The sequence below is a fragment of the Carassius gibelio genome, chromosome A21 (genome assembly GCF_023724105.1).
Source record: "Carassius gibelio isolate Cgi1373 ecotype wild population from Czech Republic chromosome A21, carGib1.2-hapl.c, whole genome shotgun sequence".
Lineage (NCBI taxonomy): Eukaryota > Metazoa > Chordata > Actinopteri > Cypriniformes > Cyprinidae > Carassius > Carassius gibelio.
The window spans coordinates 14,028,077-14,046,353 of record NC_068391.1 but is presented as its reverse complement, the minus strand read 5'-3'; the positions used below and the strand labels follow the sequence as shown (position 1 = coordinate 14,046,353).

The 18,277-nt window shown below is 38.2% G+C and overlaps 1 protein-coding gene across 3 annotated transcripts; it reads right to left on the bottom strand.

Moving 5' to 3' along the window:
* Nucleotides 1-345: 345 nt before the first annotated feature.
* Nucleotides 346-17,605, bottom strand: LOC127942334 (phosphofurin acidic cluster sorting protein 1). Of its 3 annotated transcripts, none has more exons than XM_052538001.1 (24): nucleotides 17,174-17,604; nucleotides 11,633-11,720; nucleotides 11,445-11,534; nucleotides 11,126-11,251; nucleotides 10,720-10,864; nucleotides 10,462-10,553; nucleotides 9,217-9,309; nucleotides 8,710-8,769; nucleotides 8,127-8,287; nucleotides 7,735-7,828; nucleotides 7,076-7,159; nucleotides 6,849-6,961; nucleotides 6,119-6,251; nucleotides 4,342-4,446; nucleotides 4,053-4,159; nucleotides 3,705-3,859; nucleotides 3,495-3,605; nucleotides 3,269-3,383; nucleotides 3,134-3,176; nucleotides 2,874-2,916; nucleotides 2,610-2,751; nucleotides 2,243-2,475; nucleotides 1,893-2,012; nucleotides 346-1,545 (listed from the first exon to the last, which is right to left on the bottom strand). In XM_052538001.1, exons 1-24 carry the CDS (start codon nucleotides 17,326-17,328, stop codon nucleotides 1,427-1,429), a joined length of 2,727 nt encoding a protein of 908 aa, XP_052393961.1. In that variant the 5' UTR covers nucleotides 17,329-17,604; the 3' UTR covers nucleotides 346-1,426. The 3 variants fall into 3 exon arrangements, with proteins under 3 accessions (XP_052393961.1, XP_052393962.1, XP_052393963.1); XM_052538002.1 differs by having other exon boundaries at nucleotides 9,226-9,309; XM_052538003.1 differs by lacking the exon at nucleotides 8,710-8,769 and having other exon boundaries at nucleotides 9,226-9,309; nucleotides 17,174-17,605.
* Nucleotides 17,606-18,277: the final 672 nt, after the last annotated feature.

The following is an 18,277-nucleotide window of genomic DNA, read 5'->3' as shown; positions in this document are numbered from 1 at the left end:
AACTACTTCAGTCTGTCTGCAATGAATTTAATACACAAGTTTCACAATTTGAGTTGAATTACTGAAATAAATTAACTTTTTCATGACATTCTAATTCACTGAGAAGCACCTGTATATTGCGAAAAAAAACATTAGTGCTCAATATTAACTGGGAAACAAATATTTTAACAAAATATTTTTATGGATTTTCTGTAGACCCCTTTCTACCCTTTTGCAGACCTGAGTTTGAAAGCCACTGTGCTAAATGGACTTCAGCTGAGGCCATTTCTGACAGACAATGCAATGTGTGTACACTTTTTCAGCATTCGGACATTTTAACAAATAAAAAGTCAATTAAAACAGAGATTGCAATTACAATAGATGTATTACTTAATTTACATTTATTATAAAATGCCAAAATATCACACTAGAGCATTTTAGACCAAAATATACAGTACAGACTCTTCACATGTAGTGTGTTATCAAAATAACCACATTTACTGCAATCCTACTGATCAATATACTGCATCATGCAAACTAACTAGGTTTAGTACAACAGATTTAGAAAGGCATTAATAGTACCACAATTTCCAGACATTGTCTTCGGTTTCTTAGTTATTATAAAAACCATAATGTCATCCTTATTAGTCATCTCAGATAATCGTTGTTATGGAAGGCATCAGGAAGGTAGAGACCCGTGATTACCTTTAGTAATGGCAGATTAATAAATTAATAGCTACAAAGAGATCTCATAACCGCAGTGGAATGGATTAGGTGTCCATAGCAGCTTAGACAAACCCTGATGTAAGCATATATACATACAGTACATGCTTTTATTACATAGAGAGAAAATCACTTCAGCAAATATATATTTCTATACAAGTGGACAGTAGAATATTTCATACATAGACAAAAGTATTCTTTAATAAAGTATCTTAAAGGTTATATATATATATATATTATATATATATATATATATATATATATAAACAAAATTTCTTTGAGAATCTTTGGATGTCCGATTCAGTCGGGTGAAGTAATACTTATAACTTTAAAGTTGTACAGCAAAAAGTAAACATTCTGAGGGCGTTACATCACTTATATCAAGTAACATTTGAATATAAACTCAATACAGTATTGGGATATTATTGCAAAATGAATCGCACAGCAGACAAAACACTTGTAGAAAAGGTTCATAATATTGTCAACCCACTCATGATCTATCCTCAAGTCTTGGTCTGCTCTGGCACTCTAAAGGCCAAAACAAGGTCAGATAATGCCACCAATCACAGATGAGAAATTCAACATCTCCAAGTTTGGCTCAAGTATCTTTCACGTACTGTAAGCATGACCACCTCAAGAACAACATCTGGCCATCTATTCAGTCTGAAGGCCGTAGCAAGCAGGGTCGGGAAACTTTACCATGTTTTTTTTCCTCCAGAGGGCACTAGGAGGATGGTTTGTTGTAGCCAAACAGCCCCACAGGGAAGTGCTTCACATGAGTGGGCCACTGAGATGCCAGCTGGAAGAACTTCACATCGTTCCACTCCATTCCATCTACAGACACTGAAACATGTTGATCTCGTGAGTCAAATGTGATTCTGAAGTATTTCTAGGTCAATAGTTAAGCAAATGTGTGACATGGCTTTCAGTTGGGAAAATGGAAACGAAACATTTTTCTAGTGGTCTCAGACCTTTCAGGCCCATAAACACCAAAGACGTTTAGTTTAGTGGTCAATTCTTAATCTTAACTTTGACCCCACAAATTTGAAATATCTGGTTATCATCACTCGACACTAGGAATCATTTCTTCACATTATCTGCATTATGTGTAAACCTTTTAAACAGTGGATGTCTTGGTAAGCTTGGCTCAATTCCTTTGCATCACATAAAATAGAGAAAATCTGTTGTACCTCTTAGACTGGTTTGTTGATTCTTGGCAGAGCATATGAGTCTGGTGATGCCTTCAATGACCTGACTCTTTGACTCGGCGTCTCTCTCTCTAGGCTTCTTCCCAAGGAAGAGGTTCGGGACTGAAGACAGGCAACATGAGTAAATATAGTTGGTGAAGGACATGAATATGGAGCACAAAAAAAGTAGCAAAAACTGCAGTTTTTGTAGCAGAGAGCTACAAATAAAATAAAAAAGCAGAGGGCAAGAAAGAAAATGTCAAATTAAATTAAGGGGCTAGAAAACATGGTTAGTCCAAAAAAATAAAAAGGTGATCTTTAGACAAATGTGTAAATCTAGTGGTCCACCTCACCTTTCTTGTTTTTCTCCTTGGTCACCACAGTCATGGACATGGTGTTAGAGCCAGTCTGGAGCTCAAATGAGCCGGGCAGTCTGCTAACCTGCAAGGATCTGAACGCACACTTCAAAGTGTTCTTATTACCCATGTCTCTCCGCTCTCCATCTTTGCGCTTCTCAGCCCCTGAAGACACCCAGTAATCCACCTGAAGCCCAATGGCATCCATACCATGAGACATGCTGGGGCTCCTAGATAACAGAATCAGTTTGACCAGATTTAGTTTTTACCAGGCCAGCATTTTTAAAGCGATTGCAGCTGTAAGCTAAAGCAACGTGAGAAACAGCAGAGCCATGCAGATTTCTGTACAATGATGTACACAAACCCTAGAGCAGCCAGTCCGCTTAGCGATGGTGATGGAGGAGGCGTTGCAGATTCTTTCATCATCCCAGTGAGAGATCCATGAGCAGGTGGAGAAGTCGATGGAACTGCCAAACTCAAAGACAAACCCTCCTCACAATCTCCTCCTACAAAGAGTCAAATATTCAAATGAAACTTTTTTTAAAGTGGACTTTTCAGTCTTTCAGAGGTGGTCTAATAATTAGCCTCACTAAAAACAAAACTAAAAGTAAATAAAACCTTGACATACCTGAGGATCCTTGGCTGGGTTCTACCAATCCCACCTTAACCAACTGTTGCAAAAACAAACAAAAAAATGACATCAATCTATCCATCATTGGAAATTAAAATGCTTTTGTGGATTATGTTGCAATATACATTACTGTATAAAGTTTGGCCTCAGTGTGTATTGTTTTTAGTCATTAAATTGATCAACAGATTAGATAAATGGCTTTCACAAAGCTTACCGACTAAAGACTTGTGAACAGTAGTGTAATAAAATGCACTCACGCCCACAAATGGAACAAAATTTTGGTAGGAATCATCATCTTGCCTAGAAGAGTACAATAGAAAATCGAAAAAAATAAATAAAATATAAATCACAAATATATGAAATGATGGGGGGAAAGAAATCATGTCAATCACGTCTTGTGTTTGCAGGTCAGCATGGCCTCAGCGATGGGTAACTGATGAGTAACCGTAGCTCCGTTGATGTATTGTAGAATTCGCCCAGCTACATCCACAAATTCAGCAGAGGAAGCTGAAGAGATACAAGAACAAATCCTAGTTGGACTGCTTATAAAATGCATCTCAACAGGCACAGGAAAGAGAATGACATGAAAAATAAAGAACTGTAGATGCAATCGTTTACCAGTCTGAGGCGGCTCTGGGCGGCTGAAAAACTCTCGCCATGAGCCGTCCAGGAAGGAAGAACTGTAGCGATTGTCCAGAGAACCCAGGTGTTTGGCCACAGGGTGAGAGCCTGTGGAGACACTCACATGATACAGCCTGCTTGATTTTTGGAAAGCTTTTGTCATTGTTGTGTGCAATATAATTGTTTTTAAAGGTTATTTATCCACACCTGTAGGCACCACAAGGAACTTCATATGACTGAGCCAGTCAGACATCTTGTTGGCAAGCTGAGAGACATAGAATCTCAAGACGGCTCCTAAGTAGCTCTGACCTCCAACCGCCACCACCTTCACTGGTTTGGGCATGACTGAGTTACAGTTGCAGCTGTGAGAATAAAGGAGGGACAATGAAAAGATGCAGACACAAGTAGTGGTAGACTTCCATACTACAATCTCTGATCAGCCATGCAGAATCAGGTTCAACAATATCAGTTCTGACAGCCAGTCATGACTATAAACCATGTCATTTCACATTTGGGTTTATTCTCAGTGATTCATTCCACCACTGTTACGCTTACAATTTCTGTATGCGTGTGAGGAGGGCAGAAAGGACGGCCTGGATTTCTGATCCGGAGCAGGTGCAGACCACCGGCAGCTTCTGGGCTTGCAGCAGCTCGGCCACATACTACAGAAACACACAGAATCATATTTCTCTACTTCAGGATGGATAAAAACTGAAGTATGTGCTAAGATACTGACACAACACAGATGTTCAACTTCAAGTTAAAGCGGTTATTAATTGAACACAAGAATGGCAAAGTTCTGTACAGGGTGGTCAGACAGGAAGTGAAATGGACTGGTATTTACGTGTCCTTGCCAATCGCTGCCATTGACGAGGAAAAGGCTGTCAGGAAGTGTGCTGTCAGACAGCAGGATCTGGTTGAGCTGGTCATACACGATCTTCCTCGGCATCTAATAATGAAAAAAACAAAAAAAAAACGCATGACTGAATCAAATTGTTCACCCTACATTTTAAGCATTTAAGTTGCAGTGTATAATTTCAGTGCTTCAGTTACTTTTGAAATAATGTAGCTTTTAAAGTATTTAATGGGTCTGAACAGTTCATGAATCCAAACGAGTCATTGATGCATTCATTTATTTTGTTCATCCTTGCAAGGCATATTTTGTGTTGTTTTGTTTTTAGCAAAATTAAATTAAATGCTGCTATTTATCATTAGGAGTTTGCCTCAGTAAACAGTTTTCTCATGTTAGTAGTTTTAATGAAATGGGGTCAGTAAAATTATCTCTTTTTTATTATAGTTTTATTCAGCAATGGGTCAAAAATGAGAGTAAAGACCTTTTAAATTGTTACAAAAGATTTCGATTTCTAATAAATGCTGTAATTAGCTAAATAAGTAAATCAGTATTTCTATTCATCCAAAAATACTAGAAATAGAAATATTGAGCAGCACTACCATTTTCAAAATAGATAATTAGACATGTCTCTTGAGCAGCATCATATTTGAATGATTTCTGATGGATCAGGTAACACTGAAGACTGGACAAATTATGCTAAATATTCTACTTCGCCATCACAGCGATAAATAACAATTTTAAATATATATATATATATATATATATATATATATATATATATATATATATATATATATATATATGGTTATTTTCGGTTGTATTAACTCACAATATTACTTTTTTAACTGTATTTTGATCAAATAAATGTAGCTTAGGTCAGCATAAGAGATTTCTTTCCAAAACATTTATTTTCACAAACTTTTCAACTATAGTTCCAGTTTCCTTTCTAAGTTTAAATACTGTGACCCTTTTTAACTGATCATTTCTACACAACTAGAAGCGGCAAGCAAAATTGCACAAATAATTGTGTCCAAACGAAAACACTTCCAAAAGCCTTCTTCCATGTCTTTGTTTGGTCAAATAGACAGTCCAACCCTAAGCTCATGGCATTGGCTGAATTTAGATGTTGACATGTTGGACCTCCACTCTTCAGTTATCCAATTAATGAATAGCACGCTTACAGTCGTCTCTGCACATTAAACTGGGATAAGGGAAAGTGCTTCACCTTTAAGGGCTCTCGTATTCTGGATGACTCAGAAGCGGCTATTTCAGTCTCAGGAACTGCGCGGTTTCTCGAAAACATTTGATAAAGAGTAGCAGAGTTTGCGAGCAACAAAAATATATTAGTGAAATGTATGAGAATTTTAATGAACGGCAGGGCAGTTTAAAAACGGCAGTTCATCACAATGAACCTTGAGTTTTGACACCCCTGCACAAAAGTGGACCGCCATTAGAGCCAGGTGTTTAATCATGCCAGACCTAGTACAGAGTTACATAAGGAGAATTATCGCCTACTCTCTCTCCTCTAGCAACACACCCACTCCTCCCGCCCGCTTATCCTCACAAACAGCCCAAATGAATCACCATATTCCCTGCTCTGCCCTCTCACACACACACACACACACACAATGGCGCACGCACAATATCCTGAGCAAATAGCCCTTGGGGGTTTATCGATTCTGCTGAGCTTTAGTAAGATAAACTTAAGAGCAGTAAGGCAGCTTTTCTTGGTTAAGTGCTAGCTCTGTGTGTTTATGGAGGTGGTTACCTGAGGGGTGAGGCTGAGCTCGGGTGATCTCTCACTGTCTGAGCTGTTGGTGCGTTCACTGAGTGGTTTGGACAGCTGTCTCTCTTTCATAAGGGTCCCTCGCCTCTGTTTGGGGGTATAACTGCCATCCAGTCTGGGGAGAAATGCACAGCTGCTTTTATTTATTTGTAACACATTTCATTTAACATTTCATCTCTATATGTGCATGAGTCTATGAAAAGCAAGCAACAATTCCATTTAAGAGTATAATTTCATGCACTGTAGTAGATCTCAGTAAATGAAAAGGGACTGCATACATAGTTTGTGGATAGACTAGATTAAGAGGGCCGTATGAGAAAAATATAATGAAATTAATCATTTTAAATCATGCCGGAACTGTATATAACAATATTGTTAATTTTACAAGAAATTTAGGTAAATAATTGTTTATACAGTGCGTTGCCCTTTTTTTCTTTTTTCTTTGGTACTTGATGGAATAAAACCACAAGATAAGGTAATTTATTATAAATTAGAATGGTCTGCGGTAAACATTTTAAAAACAAACAATTTCGGTTCCATTATATGGACAAAAATACAATGAAGGGGAAAAAGAAACAAAATTGTTTGGTTATCGTCCATCTTGAAACTAACTTGCTTTGTGTTTGTGAATGTATACAGGTTTGAAATAAGTTGAAGGTAAGTAAATGACAAGTTTTCGTCTTTAAATACAGGTTTTAAGTGAAACACCAACCTGGGAGACGGCATGTTAGTGCTGTTGCTCCTCTGAGGGGTCCGGGGCGTCTCTGCCACTGATAAAGTGATGCTAGGGGTCCCGTCGGCGATCACCTCCACTTCATTGAGTTCCTATAGCATTAACCTCTCAATAAATACTAGTTCATGGTCTCATAGAGGATACGATTTTACCAGTTTTACAACTGCCCTAAAAAGAATCTAAGAAAGGGGCAGATAAAGTCTTACCAATGTGTCCATCTCTGAGAAAGCTTCGTCCACGTGTGCACTGGGTGAACGCTGGATTTTACTAGATACAGTCTGCTCACCCCTCTTCAGAAGAAGGAATGGATGGGGAAAGAGAGAGCATTTAAAAGTAATGAGACAAACAGTGGCCTTAAAAGGACAGCTCACCTAAAAATTATTTACTCACCCTCAAGCCATCCCAGGTGTATAGGACTTTCAGAGGAATACAATCAGAGTTATGTTAAAAAATGTCCTGGCTCTTCCAAACTTTATAATGGCAAAATAAAGAGCATCCATCCATCTTTAAAAAGTACTTGACACGGCTCCGGGGGTTTATAAACGCCTTCTGAAATGAAGCCACAAAGCTGTTTGGAGTGCTTTTTTTTATGATGGATGGATGCACTTTATTTTGCTTAATCTCGACCACCATTCACTGCCATTATTAAGTTTGGAAGAGCCAGGCCATTTTTTAACATAACTCTGATTGCATTCGTCTGAAAGAAGAAAGTCATATACACATTGGATGGCCTGAGGTTGAGTATATCATGGGGCAATTTTCATTTTTGGAAGAACTATCCCTTTAAGGGCAGCAGCCATAAGGCGAAGCACAGTAGAGCTAAATTGCAGTGTTGAAATAAGGTCTCTCTCTGAATGACACTCACAGGACTCCGTTTGTCTTTTCCGTGGCTGCACCTGCTATTCAAGCTCCCAAACTCTGTCAGAGAGCTGGACTGTGACATGCCTTCAAAAAACGGCCTAAAACACACACACAAAGCCAGGGTCAGAATAAGAAAACTGAGGTGTAGGCAGTATGCCCACTCAGTGTATGACTAAAAAAGCTCAGTCAGTTATTATGTCAGTATAGAGAAATATGCTGCTTGTACATGTTTCCTATCATATACAATATATTCCAGAATCTTACGAAACAGCAAACAACACCACATTTACTGGCTGCCTCCTCCATTATTTAATCACATCTGTGTAATGCAGAGCAAAATGACTAAATCGATATCTGAAAGTGGGTGCCATTAGAATAAATATTATAATGCAGTACCGGAGTTTGGGTTTGGGGTTGCTGATAATACTGTCCGTTTCGTCCATGTCTGGGCCGCTGTCACTGGGGTTGTACATCTCAAGACTGTCATAGAGCTCATCCAGGTCCTCTTCCACATCCCGGATCTGCTCTTGGGACACATGATCCAAACCAAACCCCACCTGCAAAATATTACCCATCAATTACTAATAGAGATGAAAAGTACAATTGTACAATATTATGTATTGACCAGTTTAGAGAATTTAGCTTCAATACACTGACACAGGAAGTTTATTATATTTGTTCATTTACCCTATTTTATATTTAGATTACCTTCTCATAATCTGGCACTCACTTAATGCAATTTTTTTTTTTTTAATGATTAAATAAAAATAGTTTTGAATTTTAATATCAGCCATGTATTGGTTATTGGCTATTAATTAAAAATGATTCATCTTATTTGATGATCAGATGTTTATTCGTATTAAGATACCTAATGTCCAAAGTTACCAAATGCAAAACTTAATTGAGAGTGGAAGGGAAAAGACCTCTGCTGGTGCATTACACTAAAGAGCGGGTACATTTGTAGGCAGGATGCAATTACCTCATCCGACACTTTAAACCATTTCACCAATGCCATAAGCTTCTTTTTGATGTTAGGTTGCTGGATTTAAAACACAAACACCTTGTTAGACCGAAAACGGGGGAGTCATAAGCAACAATAGCAAACAGGCGCAAATTAACAGCGTATCTGGCTGAGCAAAAGCAGGGGACAAAAATAGCACCAAGCAGAGAGCGAAAAAAAACGCTGTCACAACATCCACAGAGCGCTGGCGAAGGGACTAGAGGCTTGTCAGCTAGAAGACAGGGCACACAGGAAAACAAAGCAGATTTGTGAAGGCATCTGAGAGGAGGAAGAGTTTCTATATGACTGCAAAAATTGCAGCAGCTCCCATAGCTACTGCTTCTACATCTAAAGAACATCAGTGGCCCCAAGGAGGAAAAATGCAGTTGGTTAGCTTCTTGACAAAGCCTGAGTCAACATGGAGGCACAGAGAAAGCTGCTATTGATCTGTGAGGTTTTTGTTCTAATCCTGGACCGATCACTTACGTCACCTACGTTAGCTCTGGTGATGGAGGCTGTGGAGGGGAGTTTACGGCGAGGTTTCTTTTTCCTCAGTTCATCCTCGTCATCATAGAGGTACTGCACAAAAATGACAAGCCATGATTTAAAGATCAAAAACCTTACTTGAATAAAATAACAGTTCACAGTGACTACTGTATGTCTCTCAAGTGCCAGGGTGATCCAAACGAGTTGTGCACTATATTAAAAGTCTGTGGCAATATGATTTTTAAAAGAATGGTTCACACAAAAAAAAATTATTTGGTTAAAATTTACCTCAGGGTATCTGAGATGCAGATGAGTTATTTCTCTGAACAGATTTGGAGAAATTTAACATCAGGAGTTCAAAAAGCTTATAAAACATCACTATAATTCACAAGAAATCCACACCGTATTAACATCTTGTGAAGCAAAAAGCTTTTTTTTTTTTTATATCAAACTGTTTCTTTTGGCTAAAATACAAGTCCTGTTTCCATAAAATTGGTTTATCCAGTGAAAAAGTTGCGTGGTCTGATTCAGGAGAGAAATAGTAAAGATCAAGCACTGTTTACATGAGAAAACGGTTCTAAACAAATATGATGGTGGATCTTGATGTGAAAGGACAAAAGGGGATGGACTTCTTCTCTGGAGAAAGTGTTATTATGGTGTACGGAACCAGAAACAATGGTTTGAAGTTAAAATGCTTTAATTATTGCTTCGCAAGATGATGAACTGGATTCATGGATTCGATTACAAGTGGGTTATGTTGTTTTAATCAGCAGTTTGAACTCATTTTGACAACAGGCCATTCACTGCAGACGATGCACTGGCAAGTGATGTAATGCTACATTTAATTAAATCCGTTATTATGCAAAAAAACAAATGAATCTACATCTTTAACGTTATATGGAGTTTACAAAACACCTCGTTTTTGTGGTCCGAGGAAGAAACTGCATGATGATGAGTAAACAACGACAATGTTTGTTTCTGAATGAACTAATTTATTAAATCACTCATTTTGGCTCTCTTTATTTCTTTAAATTTCTTTCCTCTCTTTGCCAGAGGGTCTTTTCATGCCACAGTTCTTACACTTCTTTTCTGATAATTTTTTGCTTTATAAAACCCATGTAGTGCATTTCCTCAGTCATCTGACTGATTCATTTCAGTCTCTGTGCACTGTTCTAATTCACTAAACCGGAAATAGGCAACATGGCTGAATATCAAAATCAATCACTTCAATCTCACAGGATTTACCTGCCCCTGCAGAGGGTCATCACTGCAGTCCTGCTCTGACGAATAGCTTTCTTCTTCCTCCTCAGAATAATTATCGATGTCTGGTGAACGATCTGAAGAAGAAAGGAAGAAAACAGGAAGGAATTCAACCAGAGCAGGCCTTGCTAAAGGACTTACTAAAAGTGTTCTCAAAAATATAAAAAAGCAGCCTTGACCTATTTTTGGAATTCTCATTAGCTGGTTTAAATTGAAATATATATCAAAGGGTGCAAGTCTCACCGGATAGCTTGGCCTTTGGTCCCACTGGGTCGATGGGTTGACTGGAGAGAGAATAGACCCTGATCTCTGCAACAGGCACTGATGTGTCCTTCACGGTCGTGTGCAAGCTCAACACCTGAGCACCTTCTGTAGGGTGCTGCATCACCTACAGACAAGGAGAACTGAAGCCATCAAGTAAATTGAAAGACAAGGGGATTAGAACCATTAACTCCATTAAAGTGATAAAAAAAAAAAAACTTTCAGATGCATAGAAAGTTGTTCTATTCCCCCTCCTACAACAGCCTTTCATGTATGACATTTTTAAAAACATTTTCAAACATGTGCTAAAACGTGGGTTATTATTTAATGTTACACAAGCGGTCTAGAATCACACAAACCGGATTTGTAGGGTTTTGCAGTTCCTCACCTCAGCCATATTTATCATCCCTAGCGCGAGGGTCTTGTAGCCCAATATAGTGCGATTCTTGTACCTCTTGCGTCTCTGGAGCATAATCTGAAGCTTGTTGGCATCTCTCTTCAAAAAGTGTGGGTACTGAAGACAAAACGGAAGGAATAAAATACTGTAGAATGTAACAGTAACCGGATCGAATTTATTATAACAAAGGGGAAGAGTCACTTAGGGACTTCCAATAGGTTTCATCATAAAACCATAATACTGTAACATTATCTCTGCAAATGTCAATTTAGTACTAATCTCATCCAAAACGCTGTCAAACACAGCTAACCTGAAGAGAGAAGGTCAGCTGAAGATCAGTCTCGGTAAGGCCAGCAGAAGACAGCATGATTTCATTTGACCGCAAAATGCGTTTTGAGCCCTAAGGAGACATTTAGACTCATTAGTCAACTAAACACAGATTAAGCACAAGATTTATATTTGAGGGATGTAAACCAGTAAAACTATTCACTATATCACCTGAAGTTTAACTGCAATGACCACCGATGTGAGATCTCGGTCCAGCTCCTTCAAAATCGCTAATTTTTTAAGAGTTAGACTGAGAAGTCTGCAAAAGAAAACAAGAGAGAGATGCTCAAGTTGCTCGGAGGACAAGTTGCTATGGCAGCTGAATGAATAATCTGTCCCCGAGCCAGCTTATCAAGTTTACCTTACAGAGTTGACATTTTGGCTGACATTTCACCTAAATTCCACACAACCACTGCATCTTTTTTGTACTGTGATTGAGAACAGTCATGATGGCTTTTAATATATGTCACTGTCAGGCACAATTACAAATTGAAATGTGCCTCATATATTTCAAAGGGATTGAGATTTAATGGCCCTCATGTTGTGCCAAACCAATATGCAATTTATATTAATTTTTGCAGTGGAACACAAAGTAATAATAATTTACACAGTTCTTTTCTATTAGTGCCTCTGTCCGTCTAACTTTGTGAATTTTTATTTTTTTTGGAGCTTGACATCATGAACAGTCATTAAATAAACTATAGAATAGGCTATATGTACAGAAAACAAACATGACTATAGCTTCAACATCAAGCTAGAAATCTAAGGATAGCTAGAAATGAAAACCATTTCTAAATGAATCTCACCACTGCACATAAAGATAGGACATTTGATGTAAACTGGTAACAGACAAAGAATGCAATGTCCCAAAATCTGGGTTGTCCTCTGATACATCTCCAGAAGGTGTGCTGAGATGTGTTTGGCCTGAAATCAAGAACACTGCATTGGTGATATTAGATTAGGGGGAGAAATCTCAGAGTGACACAGCACTCTAGCGCTGGGCTCATTCAGTTTCTGTGACAGGTTGAAGATATATACAACGACAGGAACACTGTCATAAGTTTTTTCATTAAAGGGGGAGGGGGGGTGAAATGCTCGTTTTCACTCAATATCCTGTTAATCTTGAGTACCTATAGAGTAGTACTGCATCCTTCATAACTCCAAAAAGTCTTTAGTTTTATTATATTAATAAGAGAAAGATGGTCTGTACCGATTGTTCCCGGAAAAACACGAGCGCCTGGAGGCGTGACGTGTGGGTGGAGCTAAAGAATCACGAGCACGAGTAAGCTTTTGCGTTGAGAGCGTTTGGAAGCTGTGACATTACCGTGAGGAAAAAAACATCCAAAACAAACCATCGCTAACAGTCAGATTCAGCATATATTTATGATCCAGAATCAGATCCAGAGGCTGAATTTTAACAAGTGCAGCATCAGCGACGACGTCTCTATGTGGTATGTACTGAAACTGTATATATTTGCTTAGCGGTTTTGGAAAATTTCCACTTTATGTCGTCTTTTTTTTTTTTTTTTTAAGCTGTACATGTGGAAATTGCAGTTTGATTACAACATCGCATGTTGTTTACTTGATGTGCTTACGCGCCGATAGCTAAGTTAACAACACAGAGATATTTGAAGCAGTTTTACTCACCGCCTGCGGTTCCAACACACGATCGTGACCCTTTTTCGTTGGGACTGCATTATCCTTAAGAAATAAACGATGTGCAAATCCGGCGTCAAACTGGGGCTTGTTTGTTAAACAAGCATCTTCGAAATGAACAAACAAAAACACTTGCACAACTCCGTTGATGCTCTGTAAAAATAAACTCCATCCACTGGTCCCTTAATGCTGTTTTTTCTTTGGTAATCTGTGCAGGGTTGTCTTGCCCTGGCAACCAAAAACACACTTATTTCGTGACAATTCGGTCTCTCGCTCTGATCAGAGAATGTCTGTGCTCTGCTCTACATTACAGGTGTGCCAACAAATAAGGCAGTAATGAATCCTCTCATTTGTTACATTAGTATAACATCAACAACAGAGCTCAAACTATTACAATCAACCATATATTTCAACACCTTCTGGTGTTCGCATTCATGTTTATTGCATGCTGTAACTTATAGTAATGTAAATTAGATGACTCACGACCAGCGCGATAGCTTGAAATGAGTCAGGCATATGGCACGCCACATTTTAGGAGCGAGATTTTTTCGTTCTAATTTTGTGATAAAACTGGACAGTTACAAATAATATTATCTGAAAACCTTGGCTTGAACTACGGGTGATTCATAGGGTCAAATAGAACCTGCATTAACGCGCCATTTTCATTTAACCGCCTTAAAATGAGATTGCGTTAATCTTGATGGCCCTAAATTCTACACAATAGATATTTTCTTAAGACACAGTAATGTATGGTCTGACACATTTTTCCACCCCATTTGATGGACACAATCTGACATTTTAAATAATCATTTAAAAATTATTTTAGCCAGATAATTGCCTATACACTGTTAATGTATTTATGTAGGCTATGTTATGCATGCACCAGTGTTTCGACCAGTAAACAGTAGGCTATATATCTAAAACATACATTAAATTCTTCAAGTTTCAATTGTTTTTTAAAATTTCTTAAAATGATTCAACAACTGAGACATAAACAGAACAAATTTCATTTGACAACCAGAAATGAGTCCAAGAACAGGGAAAATGGTTTAAACACTTTCTAATAAAGATCTGTAAAGGTATTACTTTACTTTATTTGGGTATTACTAAATTATCTTTAAAATACAACATCCTGAAAAGACATTTCATAATTGCTGTTAATTGGGCTCAAGTGATAAATGTATGTATTTGTATAGGATAAAATAGATATCTTGACATACAATCAGCTTTTATTTCTCAGCTACAATGGTGTTGCATTACCTACAAGCAACATCTCATGCTAAGCTAAACAAGAAAAGACATTAACACATAATAGCAGCTTGAACCCAGTGCTGTCTTCAAAGTGAGCTTTATTGAACTGGGACTAATTCACTTACAAGTCTGTCCCTGTGCATTAGAGTGTAACTCTAGAGCACATAGGTAATGAAATTGGGAGGGGAGAACCAGATGCACATCTCACCTTTCAATGATCTTATGCAAGAGTCTAATGAGACATTGTGCTGCAACATCAGTTTTGGGTTTACATTAAGCAATAATCTTACTCATGTGGTTGAATGTAAAGTACAAAGTAAGAAATTAAACCCTTTTGAATGCATTATGGAGCCAACGTCAAAGAAAGAGACGAGTAATGTTCTTTATTCTGAGCGCCTGTCACTTCAATGGTGCTTTTCTTCCCTGCTGGCAGCCCTTACAGTCAGGCTCTTTGCTTCTTCATGGCCATTTTCTCTTCCACTCTCTGGATGTAGCATCCTAAAGCCCCTCCTCTATATTTCCATATAACAGTCCCTTCATGTAAGTACTGAGGCTAAATATTGACAAGTAGTAAACAGCATATGCTTCCACAATATTGTGTGCATTATACAGAGGAAATACATTGCTTAACATTTTTTTAATAAAAACGTGTCTCTTCCTGCTCTAGTTTTCACTGCGCAAAAATGTTAGGATGCCATTTTAACTCTTCAGATTTAACGGTGGCTCTGCATAAAACATGTTGTTTTTAGAAAACTGCTCCATTTAGTACTTTTATCTACTGTAGCAAGTTACCATGAAGAACATTTTGCACAAAAAAAATTGGTTTAGTGTAAATTGTCAAGAACAATTCAAAAAGTGAAAGTTGTATATTACAGTATATTCATTCATTACACACAGACTGATTTATTTCAAATGTTTATTTCTTTTAATTTTGATGATTATAACTGAGAACTAAGGAAAATCCCAAATTCAGTATCACAGAAAATTGGAATATTACTTAAGACCAATAGAAAGAAAGAATTTTTAGAAATCTTGGCCAACTGAAAAGTATGAACATGAAAAGTATGAGCATGTACAGCACTCAATACTTAGCTGGGGCTCCTTTTGCCTGAATTACTGCAGCAATGCAGCGTGGCATGGAGTTGATCAGTCTGTGGCACTGCTCAGGTGTTATGAGAGCCCAGGCTGCTCTGATAGTGGCCTTCAGTTCTTCTGCATTCTTGGGTCTGGCATATCGCATCTTCCACTTCACAATACCCCATAGATTTTCTATGGGGTTAAGGTCAGGTGAGTTTGCTGGTCAGTTAAGAACAGGGATACTGTGGTCCTTAAACCAAGTTTTGGTAGCTTTGGCACTGTGTGCAGGTGCCAAGTAATGTTGGAAAATGAAATCTGCATCTCCATAAAGTTGGTCAGAAGCAGGAAGCTTGAAGTGCTCTAGAACTTCCTGGTATATGGCTGCGTTGACCTTGGACCTAAGAAAACACAGTGGACCAACACCAGCATATGACATGGCACCGCAAACCATCACTGCCTGTGGAAACTTTACATTGGACCTAAAGCAACGTGGATTGTGTGTCTCTCCTCTCTTCCTCCAGACTCTGGGACCCTGATTTCCTTTCTTCTGAGATCATAACTTTGGACCACTCACTCATGCTTCTGACACTGTCTGTTGTTCAAGAGTGGCTTGACACAAGGAATGCGACAGCTGAAACCCATGTCTTGCATAGATCTGTGCGTAGTGATTCTTGAAGCACTTGCTCCACTCTTTGTGAATCTCCCCCACATTTTTGAATGGTTTTTGTTTCACAATCCTCTCCAGGGTGCGGTTATCCCTATTGCTTGTACACTTTTTTTCTTCCTCATCTTTTCCTTTGCATCTCTATTAATATGCTTGGACACAGAGCTCTGCCTCTTTTGCAATGACCTTTTGAGTCAATGATCATCTTTTGGACAACTGTCAAGCCAGCAGTCTTCCCCATGATTGTGTAGCCTACAGAACTAGACTGAGGGACCATTTAAAGGCCTTTGCAGGTGTTTTGAGTTAAATAGCTGATTAGAGTGTTACACAAGTTGTCTGCAATATTGAACATTTTCACAATTTTCAAATTTTCTGAGATACTGAATTTGGTATTTTCCTTAGTTGTTTGTCAGTTATAATAATCAAAATTAAAAGAAATAAACATTTGAAATATATCAGTCTGTGTTTAATGAATTAATATTATATACACAAGTTTCACTTTTTAAATGGAATTAGTGAAATAAACTTTTTGATGATATTCTAATTATATGACCTGCACCTGTACTCATTCACACATACACACACACACATTTGCATATGTTCCAAAGTGTCAGTAAAATATAAACAAGTGTTACAGAACTAATATATATAATTTTAATACAAATGATTACATATTAGTGCAAGGGAAAAGTAATAAGTAGGCTAGTAGCTAATGTGGGAGTACTAGTGAGTGACTAATTAAATAAAGCCTGTTATTATGATACTAAATATTAGTATGCATTTGAACTTGACAATGATGAATTAGTTAATCATAATTTCGTAAAAGAAAACATGTACAAGTAACAGAAACGTACAAATGTTCAAACTGTTTGGCACAGAATATGGGTGTGTAAAGGTTAAAAAAACACCCTGGTCTAAAGTAAGAAGCCAGTGTTTCATGTGATTTCCAGTGCAGCGTGATCTGGATTAACGATTTACTCTGGTACAAAGTAACTCTACTGGCGACTGTAAAAAAGAAAAAGAAAAAAAGCGCATGTCTACTAGAAAGGAAAGAAGCGGCGTACCTGGGCACACAGCTGGGAGAGGAGCTGTCAATCTCCCATGTCGCGAACAGGTTCATCTGAACCGGGCGACTCGAAGAAACCGTGACCGTCCTGAGAGGCTGCAAGTGGGGAGACGGAGCTCCCGCTCGCTGCTGAAGCCCTCCTCGCTCCGACATGCTCTAGTCTCGGGTGCTGTGCTGTCGGTCTCGGTCAGTTTAGACACGCGCTCAAGCGTGAAGTCTGGTCAGATATGGACACTTTCATGGCACGCGCCTCCTAATGTTCCCGCCTCCGCTCAGCGGTGGATTCATAGGAGACTTCACTTCAACTTGCTGCTGAGGCCAGTCAGTTCAGCTGCCGGCTTGTGATCAGCTTCTGGTCAATTGAACGTTTAAAACAACAGCAGGAAGCGGAAATCTCTTTTTTAAAAACATATAGTAAAGCTACTAAGCCTCTCGTTCAAGACGCACGTACTGCAAGCGAGCGACGCGACGCAACAAAATTGAACGCGTTACTTAAATTGTCTCTGGTTTTATCGAGTAGCTAAGGTCCCCTAAGGATCAGTCAGTAGGCTATTAGAAACAACAAACAAACAAAAATAAATACAGAGATTTTAATTTTGTTGTATTTCCAATAATATAATGTTGGATTATTTATTATTATTATTAAAAGTATTTTATAAACCTATAATTTTAAATTGAATATAAGACAAACATTTGATTTCTAAGGCTGTAGCTGCAGCTAATTAATTATGAGCACATCACGTTTCATTTGAATATTGTTTATTTACAGATTTTGTATTTAGGCTAATGGATTTTATCATCTGTTGCTTCAACTGAAACTGTTTGAAAAGACAGAAAATATTAAGTCATAAGTTTATATTCATCTCCCTCCGTTGCTCTCTTTCTATGTATTTTCTTTTTAAAATGCAACCCACTTGAATCTATTATGGTAGTGGCAGCTCCTAAAACACTTCAGCCACCCACGCTGGCACCATTTGTAGTTTATCCCTCCCTGACAGATTGAAGCCAGAGTGAAGTGAAGTTTCATGAGCTCAAGTCCTGAAACATTGCAGACTGCAGAGGATTAATCAAAAAGAGTTGCAGAGTTCCTTACACTTTCTGC